The sequence below is a fragment of the Solea solea genome, chromosome 1 (genome assembly GCF_958295425.1).
Source record: "Solea solea chromosome 1, fSolSol10.1, whole genome shotgun sequence".
NCBI lineage: Eukaryota > Metazoa > Chordata > Actinopteri > Pleuronectiformes > Soleidae > Solea > Solea solea.
In genome coordinates, this window is record NC_081134.1 from 40,924,784 (window position 1) to 40,950,711 (window position 25,928).

At 39.8% G+C, this 25,928-nt stretch overlaps 3 protein-coding genes across 15 annotated transcripts; 1 reads left to right on the plus strand and 2 right to left on the minus strand.

Moving 5' to 3' along the window:
• Positions 1-1,338: 1,338 nt before the first annotated feature.
• Positions 1,339-13,849, minus strand: plcxd2 (phosphatidylinositol-specific phospholipase C, X domain containing 2). Of its 3 annotated transcripts, XM_058641425.1 has the most exons (9): positions 13,764-13,849; positions 12,321-12,463; positions 7,317-7,453; positions 7,022-7,141; positions 6,301-6,354; positions 6,032-6,187; positions 4,372-4,482; positions 4,005-4,135; positions 1,339-2,752 (listed from the first exon to the last, which is right to left on the minus strand). In XM_058641425.1, exons 3-9 carry the CDS (start codon positions 7,365-7,367, stop codon positions 2,590-2,592), a joined length of 786 nt encoding a protein of 261 aa, XP_058497408.1. In that variant the 5' UTR covers positions 7,368-7,453; positions 12,321-12,463; positions 13,764-13,849; the 3' UTR covers positions 1,339-2,589. The 3 variants fall into 3 exon arrangements, with proteins under 3 accessions (XP_058497408.1, XP_058497415.1, XP_058497402.1); XM_058641432.1 differs by lacking the exon at positions 13,764-13,849 and having other exon boundaries at positions 12,321-12,503; XM_058641419.1 differs by lacking the exons at positions 12,321-12,463; positions 13,764-13,849 and adding an exon at positions 7,941-8,577.
• Positions 9,719-22,998, plus strand: mak (male germ cell-associated kinase). 10 transcript variants are annotated; one of them, XM_058641254.1, is made up of 17 exons: positions 9,719-9,921; positions 11,057-11,163; positions 11,306-11,411; positions 13,793-13,847; positions 14,845-14,966; positions 15,965-16,047; positions 16,493-16,625; positions 16,725-16,896; positions 17,029-17,196; positions 18,177-18,440; positions 18,635-18,843; positions 19,254-19,393; positions 19,711-19,854; positions 20,719-20,805; positions 21,435-21,554; positions 21,846-21,908; positions 22,297-22,998. In XM_058641254.1, exons 3-17 carry the CDS (start codon positions 11,308-11,310, stop codon positions 22,455-22,457), a joined length of 2,025 nt encoding a protein of 674 aa, XP_058497237.1. In that variant the 5' UTR covers positions 9,719-9,921; positions 11,057-11,163; positions 11,306-11,307; the 3' UTR covers positions 22,458-22,998. The 10 variants fall into 10 exon arrangements, with proteins under 10 accessions (XP_058497237.1, XP_058497256.1, XP_058497290.1 ...); XM_058641273.1 differs by lacking the exon at positions 15,965-16,047 and adding an exon at positions 15,134-15,213 and having other exon boundaries at positions 9,720-9,921; XM_058641263.1 differs by lacking the exon at positions 9,719-9,921 and adding an exon at positions 10,885-10,977.
• Positions 22,999-23,224: 226 nt separating this feature from the next.
• tmem14ca (transmembrane protein 14Ca) lies at positions 23,225-24,984 on the minus strand. Of its 2 annotated transcripts, none has more exons than XM_058641453.1 (5): positions 24,894-24,984; positions 24,294-24,378; positions 23,832-23,933; positions 23,605-23,692; positions 23,225-23,388 (listed from the first exon to the last, which is right to left on the minus strand). In XM_058641453.1, the coding sequence occupies exons 2-5, from the start codon at positions 24,367-24,369 to the stop codon at positions 23,331-23,333; spliced, it is 324 nt and encodes a 107-aa protein (XP_058497436.1). In that variant the 5' UTR covers positions 24,370-24,378; positions 24,894-24,984; the 3' UTR covers positions 23,225-23,330. The 2 variants fall into 2 exon arrangements, with proteins under 2 accessions (XP_058497436.1, XP_058497428.1); XM_058641445.1 differs by lacking the exon at positions 24,894-24,984 and adding an exon at positions 24,493-24,707.
• Between the last annotated feature and the right edge of the window lie 944 nt (positions 24,985-25,928).

Genomic DNA, 25,928 nt, shown 5'->3' on the forward strand with positions numbered 1-25,928 from the left:
CGACCTGGTTGGTTATACGGTCAATTCATATTAGGCAAATGTAGAGGCGTCACAAAAGTATTCACTCTCTCACTTTAGATTGAATTCAAAGTCTACTTGTCCATAAGAAGATAAACTCTACTTGGAGAGTTAAAGCTGAAGTGCCCAAACGTATCTGACGTGATTATACTGTGTCTGTTTAGTCTTCATGAACAGAAATGAAGGAACAATGAAAAAATGTTGCACCCTTTTTTTTTAAATCGGGCTCTGTCAAGCAATACTATCAGACCTGACTGAGGGAGCAAGATGTATTTATCCCGTCAAACAGCTAAACAACCAGGTTTTGAAAATGCCTGTTCACAGACTCACTCCCTGAAGGAACTTGAGCAAATCGACCAGGAGGACTGAGAAGAACTGTTATTCGAAGAGAAACACTTACAACCACTGGTTTTGCAAAGCACTAAATTAAGGGTCTTTGTGGGTAACAGGAAAACCACCACATGTCACTTTGCTGTTGGGGAATTTAGTGAATATTTGCACTGCAAATATCCACTAAATAGATATAAATAAATACACAATAAACCGACTAATTATATCAATCTTGCCACCACTACAGGCCGACACGAATGACTTACATATTGTTGCATGTCTTGCAGCATGCAATTAAAACATCACTGCCATTTTCGAAAACTAAACATTTGTATTATTTAGGACTGGCTACTGCACCACATTTTGGTTGTGATGAAACCAAGTGAAAGCCGCCACTGATTTATGGCACAAGCCTTTCTGCAAACTCAACTGTTTGCAGTAACTGGAGGATGTTGTGGGGAGTGGACTGAAGTGTTGAGTTTGGGGCACGTTGAGGTCAGAGAAAATGACCTGTGGTGTTGTTTAGTTGCTATGACACTACACTGCAACATAGACCGTGATGATAGTGGTGCCCAACGGGAACCCGCATGGGGTTTTTGGACGCTACGTGTAAAACTCTGGCTTTCTAATACATGCACATGGCCACAAATGCAGTTTTATGGCTTTATTAAAATCTTGAGCTGTCCTGTTTTCTTTTGAAGCATTAATCTTGAAGTGAGAGGGAGAGAGACAAACAGAAATGCTCTCCATCAGCTGAGGCTCCTTCTCTCTGCTCGCTCAGTTGCCTGCTATGCTTTGTGTAATTACCACACAATTTAAGTGTGTGTGTTTGTGTATGTGCTCACTTTTTACTGCTCGGCGATCACACTTAACTGTGTCAACAATGTAGCCTGGACAGAGCAGGCCATTTCCGTTTAATGAAATTTCCCAGGGAGGAGTGAAGTTTAAGGAGTTTTTTTTTTACGCAATTCACACGGGAATTCTTCGTTTTTCACCTTCTAGTCGTTTGTTTTTATTTATTTATTCAAATGTATTTTACTCTCCCTTTCCTCTTGACTCTACAAATGCCTCTGCAGCGTGTTACATTACTATCTTCTCCTGCTGTCTCTCTCTGTCCTCCGACTCTGACCACAGGAATGCAGGTTGACTGTCACTGCGCTCATGTCTGTGTCACACATAGTAATCACTGCGCCCACAAGGAACACACACAAACACAATAACACACAACCAGACAGACACACAAAGAATGTCAGACTACGACACGTGGGCCTTGTTTTTTTCCACTTCTCTTTCTTCATAATGCATAAAGTGTATATGTTCTGTTTAATGGAGTCTGCTGCTGCTATATACTATTTCTATTTGTAGAAATACAAGACATAAAATCCTGTAAACATTTATAGGTGTGTATACTACACGTATGGGTGCACACATTTTATGAGAGTTGTGGCACAAGTTCCGCACATGCTTGGCTTTCCCACTGCAATCTGCGCAATTCTGTGAAACGCAGAAGAAGAAGTGCCAGTGTTTGTAGCTGCACTCTTTAGTCAAACCATAAGTGTTGTTGGCACTGTGGAATCCCTCAACGCGTAATTCGGCTTAAATTAGAAACAAAAATACCAACAAAGACTTCAACTTCTAATTTGATCTCTGGTTGAAGAGCCAAGTTTCCTCCTGGGCTCAGCTTTTATAATTATTACTTTGTTTTAAAATAAAACTTTAAATTCCACATTATTCATGTTAGACATTTCCTTTCATTTACTCCTGACGCATATAACTTTCAGATGTAATTAGCAGCCAGTTCATTGGACATTTGTTCCAGTTGAACCATCCAGTAAGAACTATAAATACACATTTCTGTTATATCTAAAATGTCTAAATAAATACTGTATTTTAATATGTCATCCTGGTTTGCAACATCAACATCTGAGATGTTGAATCTTTAAAGTTTAATCCCCTGGTCATACGATCATTGTCCAGGTTACTGATAGCTCTGACCTGTGTGACAGTTCCATTTCATTGTGATATGTTTCCAGTCACTTTGATACCGTATCAGAGGGAGTCTACTGCAGAACTGTGACCTTAAAGTCAAGCTGAGTTCCAAAGAAGCTGTTACACAGGTCTAAAGGTCACAGGGATCAAACACCTGTGCATTTAATGTGTGAGTCAAACTAGTGGTGTTATAATTAATTCCCAAGAGTCCATGCACTGAATGTCAGCATCAGTCCTGCCGTAAAACATGTGTCATCTTGGTTTACGCTCCTGTTCGGACAACAGCAGGTGGTTATTCAGTTTGATGACAATGTTGGCAAAGTCGGTGAGATCCACAAAGTCGGACGTGATGATGTTGACGCCGTCCACACCCGGCCTCTGAGTCTCAACCCAGGACATGATGGTAGGCAGGTTTCTAGAGCCACAGAAATAAGAGATGGATGAGAGATTATTTTGATGATGACATGATGATGGCTTTACTTGAATACAATAATAGCAGGTTGCTGTTTAGCTTATCTATCCACCAAAAGCTGTTGTAAATTGATTCATGGATAATATAGACACGGACTTGATGGTACCATTTTAGAGTAAAACATCTCGATGGGAGATAGGAAGTGATGTTTGTGTCTGTCAGTGAGAGACAGTGGTGCCACTATTGTCTCCAAATCAATCCACCAACTGCCTTTCTGCCCATGCACATGCACACACACATACTGTAACACTGTGACTGCAGCAATTTAACACCCTTGAATTCACTGCTAGGCTTGAGTCGCCAGCAGAACAAAAGCAGGAAGTTTAGCAGAGGCGATAAACAACCCCATTTCCTCGGAAGTGCAGAATTAGGCCACCTCTTGTCTCTCCACAGCAACGAAGGTGGAGATTTATGCCTGGGCATCAGAGCCTGTTTCTCTCAGATTAAAAATTGTGGTGAGTATGTTCTTGAGTCAGGATTTCCCCAATAATTTCCACGGAAATCTTAGATTCAGCTCAATGACTGGAAATGCTGCACAAAATGACTCAGTCATTGTTGGGGAACTGTGCTACCTCTATAGTTTGTGCATTTAAGATGATTCCCAGTGGAAAATAAGCGAGGTGACAGAGTATTAAAAACCTTAAAAGAAATAAAAACTGAGAAATAACAACACGGTGATACACACTACTATAACAGTACAAATACACACCAGTGTAGAATCAGGGATTTGTTTACTTCTGTTACTTTCAAATGATTGTATTTATCACTGAATTCCATCCTGCCATTATTCTGGTTTCCTTTTTCCCTTTTCAAGGATATGCACCTAAGAGGCAAACCTCCCATACTGCCCTCTACTGGCCAGAATTGAAACTAAAATAAATGGAAAACAGCAGCAGACAAGATGCAGAGCGCTCAGTGCTTGGGAGTTGGCAGAAAGGGTGAATTTATAGGGATTGACTGAGGTCATGTTTACCATTTCATAATAATAATTGGATGTAAATAAAGGTTTGGTTCAGGTTAAAGTGGAAACACGGATGGCACATTCCCAAATAACCTACTGTGAACTATTTCAGGATGCCTACAGGCAAACCTAAACTTAAACTTAAGACATGCTAATTATTGGACCTCCATACATTTGCAGTATTTGACTCAACCTCTGTCATTTCCGTGTAACACATATAAAATAGGTTCTGACCTCTCCACCAGGTAGTTACGTAATCCCCAGACCAGGCCCTTGGCCACGGTGTTGACCCTGGGTGTGAGGATGGCCTGCGACACATGGAAGGAGCCGTGCTTGGCTCTTTCCCTCAGTGTGGTTTCTAGGAACTAGACATGAGAAATGTTAAATGGAAGAAGTCCCTTCTAAATAAAAAGAAAATCTGAAGGAGGACAGAGTGATGCTCACATATCCATCTGATCTATAATTTTAATTCATTATATTTTTTTATTTGAATCCCTTGGTCATAGATACATGAACTGATTTAACTCTGAAGATATTTTAGAGAATTGAGTTGTTAAAGCTTTAAACGCAGTTCAAGTGTGTTGGTCTGTTGTTTTCTGACCTGTATGAGCTTGTTGGGGTGAGTTGTGTTTGCCCACGGTGCAGGGATTTTGGTGCCAGGCCACATTACAGGGTTTCTCTGACCTGAGGGATGATGGTAGAAGACTATTACCTGAAGAGAGCAGGAAAAACGAATAGAAAAGAGACATTGGATAATTGATACAGACATTAGGATTGAAATACAGCTCAGACAGACTTGGCTTACTAATACTTTGCATAACTTGGAGACATAATTATATAAAAAAATAAAAAATCAGGTGATGGAAGCAGTGTGTGACGTGTGCCGGTAATCCCCTTATACATATGAGGCGTGTCTGTCTGTGGGTTTTACTAAAGCAGTAAACACTAAATTATGAACTCGACTGATTTAAACATGTACTCCATAATAACTAACAACTTCTTATACATTTTGCCATCTTGTATATTTAGATTATCCTTTACATTACCACATTTCATTTACATGTCTTTTTCTCCAGTCCTCAAAGACACAACATTTGTGGCAAGATCTCAGTGAATATGACTTAAAATTAGAGACAATTAATATTAAACACAACACTTCTGATAGACACTGTTCTTGTTTAACAATAACCAAAACAGAGTCTTGTGAGAAGTGCCGGTCCTCAAAGAAGTAAAATTAAGAAGTTTCTTCAAGCACTGGATGGAAATGATATAAATGTTCATGTTTTAATGCGATCATCGAAGACAAATGTGCTCTCACATGCATGTGTTTGCAACTTTAACACCAATCTCACTGCATGCTTATCCAAAAAAACCCACATCTATGCTCAATATAACTAGAAACACAGACTTTTCCCATAAAGTATGTCCATTGAAACATCTGAGCAACAGACCCGTTGAAATAATACACTGGTGTTTGATATAATAAAACCAGTCCACTCTTTACTGCAGTGATTTATCAGTGGATAGTGTGAGAACACTGAGGGTTACAAAGCCTTTTTTCAGTGACAAACAGAGTAGGGGTGAAGACTGTGCCCTCTTCAGCTACAAATCTCTCCTTTCTCTACTCTCTCTGCTCTTTCTTCTGCCAACAAAACAAGTCCCACATTAGGGTCATATATAGGAACAGATTTTTTAAATATATGTATCTTATTTCATCCAGTGATTGTTCTTCACCCGAAAGATAAGACCACACACACCGTTGCTTGCTGAACCTTTCATATTCATGTATGCACAGTAAGAGGATAGTGGACAAATGGACAAAGACACTTGGAAAAGAGAGACTGTTTTGCTCAAAGTAAGTGGAGGAAAGCATAATAAAATAAATAAAGACACAAAGACAAATAAAATGAGAAATATGGGACAAAGGGTGAAGGACGGAAGGCACACTGGATAGCAGACTAAGTGTTAATAGGATAATGTTCAGCACTAATTCCTGCCCAGGAGAGTTTACAGGCTGCACAGATAACCTGAATGTAAGAGTTAAGTAGGCCATCAACAACACACCTGCACACCACCTTCACTTCTTTATCTATAAGGACACATTTTGGAGTATAGGCACTCGTGCAAGTGGCAACTCTCACCTGGACTTTAAAGACCTGGCACTGAACTTGACTGACTCCAGATCCACAACTTGGAAGTTATTAGAGAAATGTGTCTTTTTACAGTCATGCTGTACATCCAGGTTTCATTGTTGCACCCACCTGATGTTTCTTCTCCCACAGGTAGTCCAGAGTAATGCTTTCCACCACACGGTTGGTACAGAGCTTGCTGCCAAACACCTCCTGGAGCATGCGGATGAGGTAAACGTGATGCTCTACATCCATCGCATAGTAATGGTTGAAGTCCAGAAACACAACCTGAAAGAATGAAATATCATCCTCAATCTTAATAATTAAAACCCCACATATTACTATACTATACATATTTAAATATCATTGATGTTATAACTGATTTAATCAATTTATCTCACTTCTTTCCTGTGTCTGCCCAAGAAGGAGTTGATCTCTATCAGACCATCTCTCACCTTCAGGGGAAAGTGGAGCAAAAGTTAATGATAATTTGTCACATATTTATTGTCACATGTCATAACATTATATTCCTTAAATGTGAACACAAAATGGCATTTAATTGTATTTTAGAATAAAGGAACTACTGTTCAATGATTACAAACATTTGAATGAATAAATCATTTTTATTCTGAAAAAATACAAGACAACATGTGAATACAAGACAAAAATAATCAACAATATGAATACATATGAAACATTTCTTTTGTTCTGTGTCCAGACAGAAATGTGAGCTTATTGATAAACTGTTGTATATAATACAATGCTGTCCTTACTATGAAAACATCATAGTAGTTACTACTTATAGTTGTATCTCATGACTAATCTGATTGGATCACATGTCAGAATGACTTATTTCAGAGAAGACACGTTTAAAACTAAGTCAACCTTTGACCTCTATTCAATACCATTGCACATCTTATTGACATCGTCTACAAACAACAACATAACATTTACTGCTCGTGATCAGACAAAAACAAAACCTTTAGGCTGCTGAAATAGTTGAATTTACATTCTAATATAATTTTGATTTAAGGGACAGTTAAGGAAGAGAAATATACAGCGGATGAGTTGTAAAACATAACAAAACATGGTGGATATATCAGTAAAGTGTACTGTGCTCACCTTGTGTCCAAAGAGGCCATGAATGAAGTAAATCTCATTTCCTGGCTCGCCCGGTTTGGAAGAGACCCTGAGATCAAAATAGCGAATTCCAGCATCCAGCTGCTCCCTAAACGTTAGGTTCTGAGAACACAGACCACATCACATCACATGTATGTTAACCCAAAAACTGGCTGCAAAACCCAAAATATCTGTGAGGGTGTAATAATACACACACACTTTCAGAATATGCCCAAAATGTGTTATTTTACAAATGATCTGCAGGCTGCTGGTATTTTGGGTAATTTGGGAGCTGCACCTGGGTCATGGACCACTTCACCATGACTTTTTTGGCTAATACGCTGAACATGGTGGCCAAGTATTTGACATAAGCCTTCTGATCTGGGGCCACGGGAGCATGCACATCCACCCAGAAGGTGAAGGAGTCATGGGATCCTATAAACGGAAGAAAAAGATGATGAGAAATAGTGAAAGGGATAGGAATAACAAAAGGGAATGTGGCAAGTTGTGGATTGACTATTCAGACATGATCGAATACTGTGTGTTTGCATAGATAAGCAACAAAATAATCATAATTCAATATTACAAGGAACTTTTCTAGCCCTACTCCCCTGTTTTAGTCAAACCACGGCAACAGACATTAATGACATGGAATGCAAGAAAGAAAATGATGTAAGGTAAGGCAGAATAAGGCAGCATACACAGACAATTGAGAGTAGTTGCAAAATTGATTCATTTACCCTTAACCTTAACCATCACAACTACATGCCTAACCCAAACCTAAAACCGGGTCTCAACCCCCCAAACGCCTTTTTAACTTATGAGCATCAGACAAAGGTTTGTAGGATTTATTGGTCACACACACAATGGCCTACACACGCGCGTCAGATGACGCGGAGGACGTCTTTACGCACAGGCTCACCTGGCACTGCGAGGTGTTTGAGTGGCATGGCGCTGAGCTTAGACGGGAGCGACCCCATCCAGTCAGCGTTGACGTTACCGATCCCCGCTGGTCGCGTCTTCATGTCAGAAAAATGTCAACAAATCCCCCCCCCCTAAGGAAAGTGCACTCCGGCGCAGACGCGCTCCCGGTGAGATCCCCGCGTGCTGCCAACAGGTGAAAACAACCGCAGGGCATCTTGAAATGTCAGATTATGACATCTGGTGCCAATAAACGCGCCATAAATGAGTGAAGGTTTGATTCCTCTGCCTCCCCGGGTTCTCGCTACAGCTGGTGCATGACTTTGCGGTGCGTCGAGCTCCAACCGGCAAACCGTGGAGCCGTTGACAAGACCAGCGGGTGGTTAACGACCGGGATAATCCTCTTAGAGCGAAATCCCACTCGTGTTAACCCCCTTCTCCTGCTTTTTGGCTTAACCTGCGCCTCTGGTGTGTGTGTGTGTGTGTGTGCAGAGACCACCCTCTGACTGTACCTACACAAACACACAGAAAAGAGACACATTGGAAAGTTGGCATTGTGCTGGAGAAAGACACGGTATGACAACAGTAGCTCATCAACTGGTGGTGGCACTGGTGAATAATTGGCGTGTGATGCGAATAAAATGCGATAAAAACACATAGAAGGATAAATAATATTGTAATCACTAATCTATAAACAAAGATGAAAGCTCAATGGTGAATGGATGAATTCAACCACAGCCAATATATTTACTACAGATATAAGTCAATGGGAACTTCTTCTATTTCTTCCCTTATTTCATTACTGCAGCTTTTAAATACAGAATTATTAAAATAAGATTTAATTTTCATTTCAACTCAGTCAACTAAAGCAGGGGCCTCAAACTCAAAAGACCTGGGGGGGTCACATGACCTTCATGATATAGAAATAATGACATTTGTGGCGATATTTTGCATAATTTAAAAAATGTTGTTTGGTACACATAGTTTACGTTATAAAACATATTCATGATGCAAAATGAATCTGTAAACATAAACACAGCCATTTAAGTAAAGAAGGCCGCAGGAAATCCATTAAAGGGCTGCAAGTTTGAGACCCCTGAACTAAAGCATGTGGGATTCTAACTAGAAAATCACAATTAAGGACTTCAGAATTCTAACCTCAGTAATACATTTTGTTTTAACAGTGAAGTTTTGTTTTGTACAAGATCATATCAATAGATTTTAGAGATATTAGCAGTTTTGATGCCACTCTAGGAAACAGGTTACTTTATTCTGCAGGGGTCTCAAACTTGCCCTCCATTTGGCCCTCCACTTATTATCAAGTTATGAGTTATTTGTATCAGTATTTCACACTCATTTTGGATCACATTTGTCGTGGACATTTATTGTTCCATGTCAAAACAGAGACTTTTATTGTAATTATGGAATGTTTTGATGTAATTTTAAGCTTATTTTGCCCACTCTGATCAGACAAGACAATAAGTGGCTCCCAGGCCATTTGAGTTTTTTAATGTTTTTAACCAAGACACCACAGCGCCATCTCTTGGTCCAGCTCAGTCACTACAGTTGTGTTGCACTTATCCCAGACATTTCCCTTTCAGTCACAGAAACTATAAAAACACAAAAAAAAGGTCACATAACTGAAAATATTTACAATCGTTCCATCGGTTTTTGATAAAGTTGTAAACATTTCAACACTTATTTGTTGGTTTAGGTTTTTTTTTTACATTTACTCATCAGTTTCATTAAAAACACCAAGTACCAGGATGCATTGCTCCCTTCCTTACGCACGCGCCGTAAAAGTCATCACTGTGTATACGTTTCCATAGGGAGCGGACACGCGCGTGCACACACAGACACACACACACACGCGCGCGCGCGCCTTATCGTAAGAGCCGAGGATTAAACGTTGCGTTAATTTTATCTGTGGAAACTTGGTGCTATCAGCAGAGACAGACGGTGACCAGAGCAACGGAAGAATGGTGAGTTTTCAACAGAGACGCAGAAAAAAATATGAGAGAGAGAAAGAGGCGAGACAAAGAAACAGAGTGCTGTGATGTGTTTAACTCTGAACCGAACCGAACCAGACCAGACTTCGACTCTAGACCTGTTTATCACCATCATTATTGCTATCTTTATTCTTATTATGTGAACTAAACTAAGTAAATGTCACCTTACAGCCTTGTCTCATTAATTATATATTCTTATATATATTTCTTTAACTTATTGAAGAATTTAAATTAGTTATTTATCCATTCAACCAATTTATAAGGGAGACCTGGTCAGGACAACACCACAGACAGGGATTACAAACACTAATCCAACATAAATTATGAGACCAACATAAATAAATAAAAAAGCAGGTGCACTTGGTTAACATAACCTTAAGTTTTTAAGGGGAACTCGATTCTGTTTCCTTTTCAGTTTAGTGTCCTTGCACGTTTTCAGTAATTGTCCTTGAGTAACTTGTGTCACGTGACCCTGCATAGGCTACACCTTAATTCCCTTTAAACCCCTCCACAACAGATTGCCATGTGTGAAAGCTGGTCTCTGCTTGTCGTCCTGTTCAGGGTCTCACTGACACATGGTTATTATTCATATATACTTTACTAATACAGAACACAAAATGTGATACATTTTGATGAGCAAAATTAAACTAGGGAATGATTTGGCAATGACATATTATTTTTTTGTTAATACCAGTAAAGACACAGGTTATGACAGACAGTAAACGTTACTAATGTGCTGTGGGGAAAAGTCTATATGCTGCAAAACAAAAACAGTCAGGTGCTTGGGGATGGATGGATGGAGGTGGATGACGGTAAGCATTGCAGTGATGTAACATCCTCCTTAAATCCCCAGTGACCTAATCTGCCTAGGGCTGCCTATGTCATCTCCTTTGGGTAGTTGTGTTCGTGCCTCTCACTCATGTCTCTCACACACACACACACACACACACACACACACACAGACACACCTTCTCCTTACAGAACAAAAAAGAAAAAGCAGATAATTTCTCCTCATTTAACCATTCAAGGGTACAACAAATACCTGGTAATTTTGTAATTCTGTAAATTTTTTTTTTAGTTAATATTGTTGTGTTTCTCTTCACTAAAGGCTGACAAAGTAGATTGTTGACTCTCGGCTGAACTACATGAGCAGGACCCAAACTTTCCCAACGATGGACCGGTTTCTGAGAGACGATTTATGAACCTGAAGAAAAGGTGAGCATCGGCCAAATTAAAATGCATATTTTTCTTCTTCAGAACTCTTTTGGAGAAAAGAGGCCGTCTTGAACTGGACATATCAGGAAACAGGAGAGATTTAAAAAGGTTAAAAATAAGCTGATGAAACCTTTATTTCTAGAAATGATGAATCGATATACCACGCTGAGGCAGCTGGGTGATGGCACCTATGGCAGCGTGCAGATGGGGAGAAGTAATGAGTCTGGAGAACTGGTGGCTATCAAGAGGTGAGAATTATGATCTCTTTTTTTTTAGGATTTAAATATCGTCTGTCCTTGTTTGAGTCTGACTGTGTATTGATTAGGGCTGCAACAATTCATTGGTTTGTAAATGATAACTAAACCAATCGCCAACAATTTTGATAATTGATTCATTGGTTTGAGGTCTTTTAAACTGAAAACAAAATTTAAGAATAAGGAACATTTTAAGTTTTGGTAAACACTGATCAACATTTCTCAGCATTTTCTCGACTAAACAATGTATGCAATATTTGTCGCAGCCCTAATATTGTTATACACCACGACAGTGTTATAGTTTAAGTGTCGTCTTTCTCTCCTTTTAAACTATACGATACTCAAGAGTGAACTGATTCTACTGAGTGAACAGTTTGAGTGTCAAGTGAAAAGAACAAGGTTAATAGTAATTCTGCCCATATAGTATAAGGAAATTAAAGCTGTAGTGTGTAACTATTGAAACAATGTAACACTATTTCCATGCTGCATCCGTAACATGAAAACGGGCTCTGTCAAACAATACTATCAGACTTGACTGAGGGAGTGTTTGTGTGTATGCAACAGCAGCACATGAGCGGGTGGGGGCAAGAAGCAATTATCCCATCAAATTGTTAATTGCGCAGCACGGGAATGACACCAAACAACACAAGATTGAGAAACACAGAGAGGGACATGTGGAGCTGATAGGCTTAATTAACATTGTGTTATGTATAAAAGCATCAATGATCATGATAAAAATAGATAATGTGAACTTAAATTAAAAAGTGTGGTGTTTAAACAATATTTCCAAACTCTCCATGTAATGGCACTTTTGCACTATAGAGTACCAGCACGACTTGGCTGGACTCTACATGTTTTTTTTGCTTTTCCATTAGTGATAGTACCTGGTGGTTTTTTTGGTACCTGCTCTGGCGAGGTTCCATGCGAGCTGAGCCAACACTCGAACGTGACGTCGTCAGACTGTCGGTGCACTGGCATCGAGTGTCGTTATTGGAAGAGTCCTGGGCGTGACGTCTGACACAGGAATCAAACCGAACACTGCCGAACTGTAGATCAGTTAAAAAGACTTTAAAATCCTGAAAACGTGTTAATCTCCAACATTTAGCAAGGAAATTTCTAAAATTAACAGAGGGGTTTGGTTTATTTCGTGGCAGAAAATCGTGAGTCGAATCACAACCCGTTCAGTTCAGTGACAAAAGGACGCCGTGGTATAGTTTCGCACAGCCATGCTGTGACAACCCCGCCCACTTTGAGGAGGTACTATTGTTATGGAAAATGACGTGCCTGGTATTCAAAACTGAGTCGAGCCGCTCTGAGTCGCGCTTGAACTGTACAGGGGAAAAGTAAGTACAAGTTTTAACAGAGTTTTAATGTGTAAACTAAATTTCTACATTTACATTCTGGGGAAAAATTCTGGACTTTAAATCCCTATTCTGATAAAACATATATAAATACCTGCACATAAAAAGAAATACAGTGTTGTGTAGGACATACAGGTTTCCTGCCATCACCAAGGCAAACAAACAGGCTGTCATAGTTCCATGCCTTTGTTTCAGCGGCAGCACGGCTCAATAATAGATGAGAAACCTGGGAGATGTATCCACTCGTTGATCATTCAGTTACCGTGCAAGACAATACTGTGGTGACGGTGAAAGGGAGTGAAAGTAGAGGGGTGTGTGTCGGGTTGCTGACACCGTGGAAGGAACGAGTGTAACTGGCAGGTGCCCAGAGAGCTGAAAAGTTATCCGCACGTTCTGTAACGCTTACATAATTTCAAAGGGCGGGACGGGTTACGCTGATAAACAATTGTGAAGAGGTGTCTCGTTTACCAGCTGGTCATGTGGGGTCGTCACTGTACATAGCAACGCAAACAGTGACAAAACTGACAACTTAAGGTGTCATCGAGCCTGTCAGGTTTAGAATGTCACGACACGTCACTAGGGCTGGACAGTGCATATCGATATTATGTATATATATGTATATATACATATATATATATATATATATATATATATACATATATTGTGATAAAGTATCTGTGATGACTTTTCCTGGTTTTAAAGATGCGTTGCATTGATAATCATAACATTTATGACATTAAGAAAATTGTGAAATACACTATATATGATCAAATAAATTATTATGAACTACAAATAATATATACATATATATATATATATATATATATACATATATTCATATTGTTTCTAACACGCACGATATAGTGTATGAGCTGAAGTTGGAGATGCAGACACACAAAAGTATTTTATCAAAGATAGTTCCACTCCTGTGAATTATGATAGCATCTGTTCCTTTTTTTTTAACATACACTCATATGTGATGTACCTTTTCTCTTCATGGCGTGTCGTCCGTAGGATGAAGAGGAAGTTTTACTCGTGGGAGGAATGTATGAACCTACGAGAAGTGAAGGTGAGGACACTGATACTGTGAGTAGGTTGTGGTGGAGCATTAGAAACAGCAGTCACTTGCAACAGTGAAAGCAATGAGATATACTGTATGTTGTTGCTGAGCGAGCTTTGCTGCAACACACCTGATTCAAATGAATGGCTCGTTATCAGGCTTCTGCAGTGCTTGCTGATGAGCTGATTTGAATCAGGTGTGTTGGAGTGTCATCACTGGAAGAGTCATGAGCAAGACGTCCGACACAAGAATCGAACCAGACAATGCCGAACTGTAGATCAGTTAAAAGGACTTAAAAATCCTGAAAATGTGCATTAATCTCCAACATTTAGCAAGGAAATGTCTAAAATCCCAATAGTTCCCAACAGAGGAGCCTGCGATTGTGACCGCTGTAGTTTAGTGACTGTGTCAGACGGAGTCTGTGTTCCGGTCATGCAGGAAGTACTGAACTAATCTTTTTAATTAACTCATTCTAATGATTCAGTACACCGAAAATAACTGCCTTACTAGTCACTAGTTTGTGTGTGTTGCGTATAAATGGAAGTCACAGCAGTTTCATGCAGCCGTTCTGTGATGACTCCACTCAAGTTGACCGTTTAGGTCCATGCCGTGCCGGGCCGGGACCCTGTAGTGGAAAAGTGGCATAAAACATGCAGGGCAGTGGGTCCTGAGGACCAGGATTGAGAAACCCTGATTTAGGCAATAATACAAAAAGGGTATTTAAACAGTCACTGCTGTCAAAAAAACATTTTTGACTAGATCTATTGTTTTGTACCAATGCAAATTTAAATCCCACACACTGAAAAAAAAGGATCTAGATGAGTAATTCATGCGGCACTAACACTAAAATTCTGCAATTTGTTTAGAGTCTGTTTCTATATAACCATCACCAGTGGCTCTTGAAATTACAGGAGCCAATGTGTGTGCTATTTCTGTTATGAACTTGTTATTATGATGTATATAAGCACTCCTATTCTTAATGTTTTAAAATGCTGTGTCACACTAGTCACTGAAGAAGCTGAACCATGCAAATGTGGTGAAACTGAAGGAGGTCATCAGAGAGAACGATCACCTCTACTTTGTCTTTGAGTACATGAAGGAAAACCTTTACCAGCTCATGAAGGACAGGTACGAAGCAAAAACATCACAATTTTCATACGTTTTGGACAATTTGACCGACACATGGGGTGTTTGACGACTAGATAGCGTGTTATTCTGTATGCACAGACTGAGACAGACAGAATGGTGCGCACATTAGCAGGTTAATCAGATTCATATTCATTTTATGTTTGCAGAAGAAAATTGTTCCCCGAATCAGTGATAAGAAACATAAGCTTTCAGATATTGCAAGGCCTGTCGTTTATTCACAAACATGGTAGGTGGACGTGTTCCTGTCATGCCTTTCAAATGCATTAAGCCTTGTTGATACTCCCGCGAGGCACCGTGGTGCATGCTGCAAGATTCATTTAACAGTCCTACAATGTCAAAGTAATGAGGACTATAAAACTCATCAAATTGGCGATTCATTTATCAGAATCTTGGAGTTTGTAAAACCTGAATGACTTTGTTTACGTGGACAGTGATGTTCTAAAAACAACCAGATTAAGTCTGAATATGACATTGCCACGTTAACAGCATTGTCTCATTACCTGAACCGCAATTAGGTCGTAATCTGAATAAGAAAGAATCAAAGTTAAGACGAGTGGAGACATTTTATTCACGTTAATCAGATCATAAAGTCTAATCGGAGTATTCACAGCAGCGGATGTCATGTAGATGTTCAGACTATGCTTTGTAACCAGTAGATACATGACTGGAAAGTGAATATAGGCATTCGGAGAAATCTGAATGACTAAACCAATTATAAACTCATGGAAACGTCATCATTTGAAAAATGTCTTGTCCATGTAAACAAGGTCCAGACCTGCCTCACTAACTCTTTGGTCTGCATGTGTAATATTACTGGATGTGTGGATCCTGTGTTATATACATGGCATCTAAATGGCAAATGTGCCCGGCCTACACATGCTTCCACACATCCAACAGAAGTGCATGCGCTTTTCTCTCCTGTAACTCCTTTTCCTTCCCGTATCTTTCACTTCTCTTTGTCTTTGGTCTGTCATTAGAGAGAATAAGATGTTCTCAGAGAATGAAATTAGGAACATCATGTTTCAAGTGCTGTCTGGGTTGGCTTTTGTACATAAGCATGGTAAGAGGCTTTAATCCGTCAACCTTCACTTGTTTTGGGTAGCTTGACCTTTAGCTTGGGTGGTGTGTTTGTCAGTGTGACCTTTAGATAAACCACCATTTTAAATTGATTGTTTGTTGTGTATGGTCATTAGGTATATTAATGCACTGGATTATATATATATATATATATATATATATATATATATATATACACAATTAAATATAACAAATTATAGTTGTTAAGGATAAATCAAGAAACATATTCTCATGATGATCTCAGGTTTCTTCATGATACTGTCATACATACAATTTGCTATTATGTCCAACTACCTTTTGTTTAAACATATCCAAAGTAATATTTAGTGTACCCCCATAATGCCAGAAAGTAACATTAAATATGTAAAACATACACAGACAAACTGCAGAGTTTGTCTGTGTAACGTTTGATATTAACTCTTGTGCAGGTTTCTTTCACCGAGACATGAAGCCAGAGAATGTGTTGTGCATGGGTCCAGAACTGGTCAAAATAGCAGATTTTGGACTGGCCAGAGAGATCCGCTCCAAACCTCCGTACACAGACTACGTGTCGACCAGATGGTGAGAGGAAGGGCCATCACGAATCATAGAGCACAAATGCATCAGTATACAGTAGTATGAGAGTTTATTTACATACTGTGTTGTTATTTCTCTGTTAAGGTATCGGGCCCCAGAGGTCCTGCTCAGGTCATCCATCTACAGCTCTCCTATTGACCTGTGGGCTGTGGGCTGCATTATGGCTGAGCTCTACACACTTAGACCTCTGTTTCCTGGGAACAGTGAAGTGGATGAGATCTTTAAGATTTGCCAAGTCCTGGGCACTGTCAAAAAGGTGTGAATAAACTTACTAGAGAAAGGATAAGATGATTAGAGGTAGAATTGTGTGTAAATTTCTTCTGCATTATCTTTGTGTCTGTCTGTTTTGAGAATATATTCATGTGGAATCATCTCATTTCTCCATTAGATGGATTGGCCTGAAGGATACCAACTTGCAACTGCAATGAACTTCCGCTTCCCCCAGTGTGTGCCGACCCACCTAAAGACACTGATCCCAAATGCCAGTCACGAGGCCATCGCTCTGATGAAGGACATGCTGCAGTGGGACCCCAAAAAAAGACCCACAGCCGTGCAGGTATGAAACATTAATGGCGTTTTCCCACTATATAGTACTGCCTCGCCTTGGCTACATGGTTTGGTTGGTTTTTCATTACAATATAGTACCTCCTCAACGTGGGAGGGATCATCACAGCACGGCTGCATGAAGCGGCCGTGACATCGTTTTATACGCGACAAACACAAACTAGTGACTTGTAAAGTCACTAGTTTGTCACTCATAATTTAGAGTCCACTGAGACAGTTCTCACTCCATGTGCCCTGAGTCACAAACACCTTTCCAGTAAGAGTGATGAGGCTTTTCCATTTTCTGCTTACACAGCTCCCAAGTGTAGGATGCACCATATCTAAACTAATTATAGCGTTTTCCATCAAAACATATTGCCGTCATGTTAAGTTTAGACAACAAACGTAGAAACGCTTGAATGGAATAATGTCTACGGCTATTGCTGTCAAGTTAGTAGATGTTATTTTCTGTTTACTTGCTATTTACTTGATTTACATATGGGGTGGGTGGTATGAATACAGATTATCATAATTCTCAAAACCTGTGTAAATTTAAAAACAGGCACAGTATTGACTCTGTTCAACACTCCTTATTCACTTCCTCATCAAGATGACTACTTGATATCCTTTCTCTCCTCCTTTGACTTAACATTTTCAATGCAGCCCAAGACCTTATGACCCCCTCACATGGTTTTCCATTCACATATTCCTTACATCATGTGAATGCACCTAGTTATTATGTGTTTTGAGACTAATAAATTATTAAAGCTACAGTTCAAAATTTAACACATCACAACCAGGCTATTTGGAGATTCACAATGTTTCCTAAAGGCCTCACATGCAGGCCATCAGTAGATGTTGCCCACAGAGAAGACTTGGACTTGACCTTTGTTTAAGAAACATTGGCGTTACACCTCTCCTCAGGTTTGAGCATGCAGGATGCACAACCACGTCATTCATTCAAACATAATACCTTCTTCTTCCTCTGGCTAGGCTCTACGTTACCCGTACTTCCAGGTGGACCAAGTGTTGGGGCCACGTCCTCAAAGCCAGGAGGTCAAGAAAGTGCAAGCCAAGCCTCTGGCCAATAAGCCGGTCCCGGAGTCCAAGACGGATCCTAAGCAGTCTTCCTCCGAGTCCAAAGCCTCCACACCACCCTTCAGAAATCATCAGCAGCAGCAGCAACAGCATCATCAGCCTCTTCAGCAGATCCCTTTGTCCCAAGCTGAAAGTAAACCCCCAGGTGTTAGCCATGCAGTAAGTGTTTCTTTGTCAATCAGAAACCTAGTTGTTGTTTTTAATCTTAAATATAAGAGTGACAGAATTTAAGATTATGAAGAAACGGTTTATACCTACAGGCTAGATTGTCAGGATGAGCCATAAAGATAATAATAAGTAGCCAAATAAGACACTAATACGGATAATCTGTGTGTATCTTACGGTTTATGTAGAAAACAGAGCTTGGGGGAAGTGAGAACAACGCTGGGGCTGGTGCGGCGGGTACGCTGAAGAGTAGCCGTCGTCGCTGGGGCCAGACGGTGGCCAAGACCTCAGAAAGCTCGGATGATTGTGACTCACTGGAAAACGCTGCTTCAAACTCGAAGAAACCAAGTCTGGGGAAAGCAGAAGGGGAGAGGAGCTCTAAGGAGCACCACTCACAGTGAGTGCTGTGATGTTTTCACACAACTGGTTTAGCAGACATTTGAGCACCTAACACTTTATTTGCATAATTTGCAGAAAACTAAATATGTGTCTTTGTATTTTTCATCTCATGTATTATTTAATGGCACTGGAGATAAGCATTTTATAATGTACATGCATGAAATCTTAACCCACACAGAACTAGAGATCACATTCAAGATTTAAATGTCCAGTGTGTAAGAATAAGTGACATCTAATGGTGAGACTACAGATTGGGACAAAGAGGAGCTTTTTCTACTCCCCCCCCCTTTCACATACACATAAGGGAACTATGGTTGATAAATCCTCCTAAATGTCACACACTGGGCCTTTGATGTGTTATAAAGGTGCTTTTTGAGCACATACCTTTTGTCTGGTTTCTCTTTTCAGGCCCAAGGAGCAGAAACCTCTGTATTCCTTCAGCACAGTGACCAAGCTGCCCAACAATGTCAAGATCGGCCAGGTGGACTGCAATCTTCCAGGATCTGCGGCACGCCAGCACTATCTCAGCCAGTCACGATACCTGCCTGGTGAGACAGCATGACCTGTAACAGTCAGTTAAACTGTCATTTTTTAGCAACAGAAAAAAAATTGTTGAAACTCTCTCAGTGGACAAATCATGTAAACCACACATAATATTGTTGCATAATACATCTATGATATATCAAACACAGGCTTTAGAGTCAAACTACTGCTTGAATGGTTCCCCAGGGCTTAATTTCTTCAACTTGAGATTAATTTCATTGTTTTTCAAACTTGACAAGGACTGACCGCTCAGTTCATCTAATAAATAACGCCACAAGTAAAAACCACGACATTCACCTGGAGTGTGTTTCTGTTGTTTTAGGGTTGATTGGCAAAAACCACACTACATTGGGAGATAAAGAGATGAGTGGCATGACGCTGCGAGATCTGTGGGAGAACTCGAACACTGTAAACAAACCGCTCGCTCCTATTGGAGGAGAATTGTCTGTCACCAGAACCAATGCAGGTAAAAGGCACAGATTTGTGTGATAAGTTGGGTTTTGCGATTTTACAAACGTGAAGAAATCATATCAATTTTAGTCAAATGGCTTATAGAGCTCCCAGTAAATGACCTGTGGCCAAAATGACTATACTGAAAAAAACCACATTTGTCATTATACCAAAATATATTAATAAAGGGTGTTTTAACACAAGCTCATTGTCATTAAAACTATTTGAATTAATTCTCTTTCCACTGTGAACTGTAAAAAAAACAAGTTTTTAACTTTATCAGAAGAAATGACCGTCATTACCTGAGGTTATGCCACTTATCTGTCAACAGCGGAAGACAACAAGCTTAAGCGTGTAGTGATATAAATAGGCCGTGACTTGTCTTGTTTTTCCATGCAGCGGAAACCTGGCAACTGTCAAGTGCCGTCTACTGCTCAATGATATGACCGTCATTCTACACAAAAGCACTAAATGATAACGATGTCTCCCGGTCTGTAGTTACGGGGCCGTGGATGCTTAAGTGTCTGCGAATTTAGAGCTGGGAGACCACTAAAAATCATTTGTCATGTAGACTGACACACAATATGTTTCCCTGCTGTGCTCCTGCCTTCCCTCTCTTCTGTCTCTTTCTTTGGCCTCGTCTCTCCCTCCCCATTGCTTATTCATGAGATTAAGACTGTCTGTATAAGATCAAGTGTTTAAACGGCCCTCACTCCCCCTGCTCATTTGTCTCGCCTCTCAGCATTTACACGCACACTCATCATAACAAAACACTAACATCTTCATGATGTTTGTTTTTCTCATCATTTTCTATGCTTCTCATTCTCCCTTTTCTCTTATTGCATGCAACTCCTTCCTTTTTTGTTTGCCGCGAGAAAAGAAGAGAACGCAGCCGAGTCTGTGGATAGTCCACTAGAGGGAACTGTTGTTAAGGAAAGAATACTGGAGAAAATTGACCTCTCCAAAGGTACTTCATCAAAATGACTGAGTGTTTTTGTTCTGCTACAGTAAATCTTACAGCTAGAAGCATGCTGATGCTGCAAGTGTCCCTGCAAATAACTGGCCATGTTAAAGCTGTATTTGCTGTAGTTAGTATGAATGAGGGTAAAATGAGATAAACTAACAAGCAGCATGGCCTCTGATACAGCAAGCTTTACATGTGAAAGAAGCCAACAGCTAAAAGCTCTGCAGGAGACAAGGGTATAAATACACAGTTTAACCCGAGAACTAAGACCTCCAGTTGCTAAATAGATGGTAAATTGCACTACAACCACAACATCTTCACGTGGGAACAATGAGGCTTTTTGACTAATCATAGTGATAACCATCTGTGACTGCTGGCGCAGCAGATCAATGTTGTCTCTTGAAAAGTTGAATGACTTCAATCACTCAGCCTTATTCATCTGTTTGGGTCTTTTGTAGTCGTTGCATATGCAGCAGCAATCCCACACTCACAGTTACACAAGTGATTATTATCAGTGTTTGTGACAACATCAATTTGATGGCTTTATTTTATTTAATTTTTTTCCAGTGTTTTCTTATGAGTATAACTGAGATTTGGAGCATCAAAATGGACGTGTCTTTCTTCTCTTTTAGGGAACTTTGTAAGCACCAAGTACAGCCTCGCTGGTGGTTACATCCCTTCATTCCAAAAGAAAGAGGTGGGCTCAGTGGGGCAGAGAATCCAACTTGCTCCTTTGGCTGGACAGCACACAAGTAAGGACAGATTTCATACGAGTCAAAGTCAACAAAATGATTCTTGATACGTTATGCCAGATTACCTTTAAACTCCATGCTGCTTTGAGATAAAAGCAACACAAGGGAAAACAGTCCTCACTTTCTGTAAACTGAACTAACCTTGACTAATTTTCTGTTCACTTTCTGATTCACTGGTGTTTCCTGCTCGTACTTCTTCACTCTTTCAGTCCGTCTTTCTTTGCAATTTCATTGTACAATGAAATGACTTTCTATTTCTATTTCCTTGTTCTTCCCCTGATAATAAAAAAGAAAAAACAAAAGCTGCAAAGCCCACGCTCATGTCCAACTCATCCTTAAGTGAATCCAATGAAGGTACTATCATTTTACTTTGTTGGTATTAGGTTTGGTGTATTAAGGATTTGGCTTTAAAGTGGCAATCTCAAAGATTGATGTCCTGGTTAATTTGGCGGCACCTGCAGTTTGTTAATGTGGGGACAATAAATGCAGATTACAACACATTTATCTCATAAATGTGGATGCTTGGTCTTCTTCCATTACTGCAAATGTGACGGAATGAATGTATCTATTTTGCCACTTTATTTGCTACTAATATTTTCGAGGGGAAAAGACTTTCCATTGTTTTCTGCTGCACTACATATGAAACAAAGCTGTAAATAAAACATTCCTGACTTCATACACTAACATCTACAGTATACATATTAGAGATGAGACAAATGGACTAACTCGTATGTTCCTTCAGATTACGAGGGCTGGAAGAGGAGGACAGAAGGGACTCAGTTGAAAGGGAACAGCTATTCAGCTTTGAGGAAAACCTCCGGGAATCTCCTGACCAGAGCTCCTGCTGCCCAGCCGGTCCATGGAAGAGTGGACTGGACATCCAAGTATGGTGGAAATCGGTAGTTCAGGCAAGAGGACTCTACAGCTCCTGCCCGTTTTGTGGGACGATCCTGAGCAGTTTCACACACAACTAAAACCCAGAGGAGTGCGACACCTTCCAGACATTTTTTCATATCGTGCAAGGAATCTCTATGTTTTAGAGATGAAGGTTGCCATGACCAAAGACTGACATTGTCTGCAAGACAATCCCACAGTTCCTGAAGGATCCTGTGTGCGCCAATTCTACAGTTAGTGTTTGAACAATCTAATTAGATTCAAATCTAGCACAGCCTTTTTTTAAAAACGAGTTTTTATTTGTCAAGTATTGTTTCAAAACCCATGCACAAAATGGGAGCAGCCTTTCAAACTGATCTTATTCAACATTCTCAGCTTTTATCCACCATAATGTACAGTAGGTGATAGATACACATTTCCGCTGTAAATTCATGACATTTAGGCTTGCATTAACTTTATCTGAGTATAATAAGGCTGCAATCTTTCGCATCATGCAATGCATACACTGAACGTTTTGTAAGCATTTTATACAAATAAATATTCAAAGGTTCTTTGTGGATTTTTTTAAACAACTAGTGCAGTGTGTGTTCAATGTGTGTATCCATTTTTGTGTTTTTCTGGTTTATTTGTGGTGTGTTTGAAAGGTCACTGACACTTGACTGACACTGCATTTCTTGTCCAAACCTTATCAAACACTTAGTAAGTCACCCACACCCAAGACTGAAGCCTGTCAAGCCAAGCGTTCGATAGATAAGACAAGACCAGAGACATTCAAGTTATATAAACAAAGTACTATATTTCATCATCCTTTCAAAAAAAATGACATTAATATTAAACAGTAAATGAGGAGCTGCTGCCGACATGTCAGAGTGCATCACTTCATCAGGACTTCTGGGGCTTCTGGAGCAACGCCACACCAAGCTTTGCCATCATCAGGACACTGGAACAAGGAAACAGACTCCATTCAGAGTGAGGTACAAACACATCAGATAAAAAATTGTTCTCCTATAATATTTTTCAAGGAAATATCCATTTCAGGTAGCCTGTATTAAAACACGGAGATTTAGAGTTGCTTTGAATATGACTCATCAACTGGGACTAGCAGCAAGGGTATAATCCCAGACCATGTAAAGCAATGAGATGATATGAAGGATACCTTGCTCCAGCCACCAGGCCTGCTGGCATGAACTTCCTGGATCCATAGAACCTCTTTCCCATTACGCCAGCAAGAGCTCCTGAAGTAGCTGGAAGACGACATGTTGGTATGAATTATTAAAATGTATTTTAACTACACACGGAGAAGTATCATCACACCTATCCAGAAACCTGTTTTGTCTTATTTAACCATGTGCAACAAATAACCACACAGCACATAATACGAACCAAGGGAAACCCAAACATTTTTCGGGTCATTGGAGATCTGATAGGCGCCAAACCCTGCAAGTCCCCCAAAGAGAAGCCCTGCAGCCAGGGAGGGGACGCTGCCTGAAAGAGTAAACATGCAGCAAGTCAACACATGCACTTGACATCCATAAAACAATTCTTAAATTAAAAGTAAATATGTCCTGGTTTCTTTTAAGGCAGGGTGATGTGGCCACAAATGTAACACAATAAAGAAAACAACCCAAAAGGGTTGATAATAATAACTGCCATAAATGTCACATGTTTGATTACAGATAATTAAAGCAGTAAATTAAAGTATTCAATTGGGGCTTAAACGTTTTTAAATGAAAGCATTAAAAGTTACTGAGAAACTGTATATTGTCATTTCGCTATTGAGGTAACTTGTGTTGCTTGTGAATGGGAAATTCTCTGACATTTATATTAGAATCATCATATGAATACCTGCTTTCACGTAACCAACGACTCCACCAGATGCGACGAGGGCAGCGTATCCATATCCAACCCAATCCACCGACATGTTTGACACCTGCCAGGGCGCATGAGGGATTAACCAAACACACTCAAGCTGTGAATGCGCAGCAACGGTTCAGTTAAATAAAAACCCACGACTATCTCTTCCAATACCTGTAATATTACTTACACGGGTGAAAAAAAGTATGAGGCTTTCAGGGTTTAGCAACACTGAGCTATTACAGAAGACAAGCGGAGTCAATAGAAAACATGCAAACATTTTGAGGCGTCCGAGAAACGTGGCCCCACTGACAGTTGTCTGTCTGCAGAAATTGGGACATTGTGGCCCCACGGACGAACGTAATGCGTTTCTGCTTTAGTAGATAAGACTCATCGTGGACAGGGGCGCCACAAGCATGAACTAGCAATTGTGAGGTTATACAACAACAACACACGCGGTAACTTGACAGAATAAAGTGGGATCACGTCTATAATCTCTACATATGCCATTGATCAAATGAAAGTCAGTGCATTAAACGTTTGGGAAGAGCAAACATTAGAAGTCTGAAAGCAGAGATAGTAACATACAACCTTGAGCTTTCTGTCCGTCTTCTCTCCGAAAGCCTGTTCCTAGTCGAGCACAAATTATTGGTGCACAGTGCATACCGCAAAGATGCCCGACGGGAAATGTAGGCCATAGTTTTTGAAAGGCGCGACAATAATGTCAACAAGAAAGTTGTTATTATTATTATTATTATTATTATTATTATTATTATTATCAATATTATTATAAAGTAAAGTAGTATGCTGCTTTTCTTTTGACACATTTAATGTATCGGTTTTAAATTCATTGTTTTCTGTACATGAAAATCTGCAAAAATCTCTTTGAATAAGAAGTGCATTCAGACACATCACGTTTTTCCTTCTCCTTGCAGTTTGAATGGCACCAAACTGCAGAAATCCGGAAAAACGAACCAAACTAAATCAAACAAACACATGCTTCAGACAACCTTACCTAAACTTTTGGAAATGGTTCAGGTGCTTCAGTGTGACAGTGACACACATATAAGGTATCCAGCAAATCTATCAAAAGGTAATTTACAGTATGTGAGTGTCTGGCTGCTTGTTAGTGGCCAAGGTCAAAACTCAAATGTTAAACATCTGTGGAGAAACCTGAGGATACATTTTAAAAATGCAACAGATGATCTGCCAGTGATGAATGAGATGAAGTCAGGTTTTGAGTGTAGAATGATCTCAATTGTATTCATAATCAAATACAGTCCAATAGAATGTGCGCATGTATTTATTAAATTGTTATTCTTATCAGTTGAAGGGCTTCAGACACACGTTGAGACTCGTTTTATTATTTACGACCACAAGATGGCACTACAGGATCAGATTAGGGTTTGATGCCTTTCAAGAGAAACCCCCTCAGCATCCACCAAGCTTGAACTTAACTTTCCCCCCACAGCGCTTTTGTAAATATAAATATACAGTACATATTTTTTGTTTATTTAATTTTTGGAAAAAGTGATTGTGATTACCTGCCTTCATCCTTGGGAATTTCACTTAATATACACATCAATGCTTTTTGGTTTGCAGCAGAAAGATGGCGCTAGAATACAA

Excerpts from the sequence above, each read along its gene's own strand:
- plcxd2 (XM_058641419.1), bottom strand. The coding sequence starts at position 8,043 with ATGAAGACGCGACCAGCGGGGATCGGTAACGTCAACGCTGACTGGATG. Across the intron at positions 6,355-7,021 it reads ATGGCCTCTTTGGACACAAG|GTGAGAGATGGTCTGATAGA; the intron begins GTGAGCACAGTA and ends TTTCCCCTGAAG. Across the intron at positions 4,136-4,371 it reads ACCCCAACAAGCTCATACAG|TTCCTAGAAACCACACTGAG; the intron begins GTCAGAAAACAA and ends TCTCATGTCTAG.
- mak (XM_058641254.1), top strand. The coding sequence starts at position 11,308 with ATGATGAATCGATATACCACGCTGAGGCAGCTGGGTGATGGCACCTAT. Across the intron at positions 11,412-13,792 it reads GAACTGGTGGCTATCAAGAG|GATGAAGAGGAAGTTTTACT; the intron begins GTGAGAATTATG and ends TGTCGTCCGTAG. Across the intron at positions 14,967-15,964 it reads TACCAGCTCATGAAGGACAG|AGAGAATAAGATGTTCTCAG; the intron begins GTACGAAGCAAA and ends GTCTGTCATTAG.
- tmem14ca (XM_058641445.1), bottom strand. The coding sequence starts at position 24,582 with ATGTTTGCATGTTTTCTATTGACTCCGCTTGTCTTCTGTAATAGCTCA. Across the intron at positions 23,693-23,831 it reads AAATGTTTGGGTTTCCCTTG|CTACTTCAGGAGCTCTTGCT; the intron begins GTTCGTATTATG and ends GTCGTCTTCCAG. Across the intron at positions 23,389-23,604 it reads GGCCTGGTGGCTGGAGCAAG|TGTCCTGATGATGGCAAAGC; the intron begins GTATCCTTCATA and ends TCCTTGTTCCAG.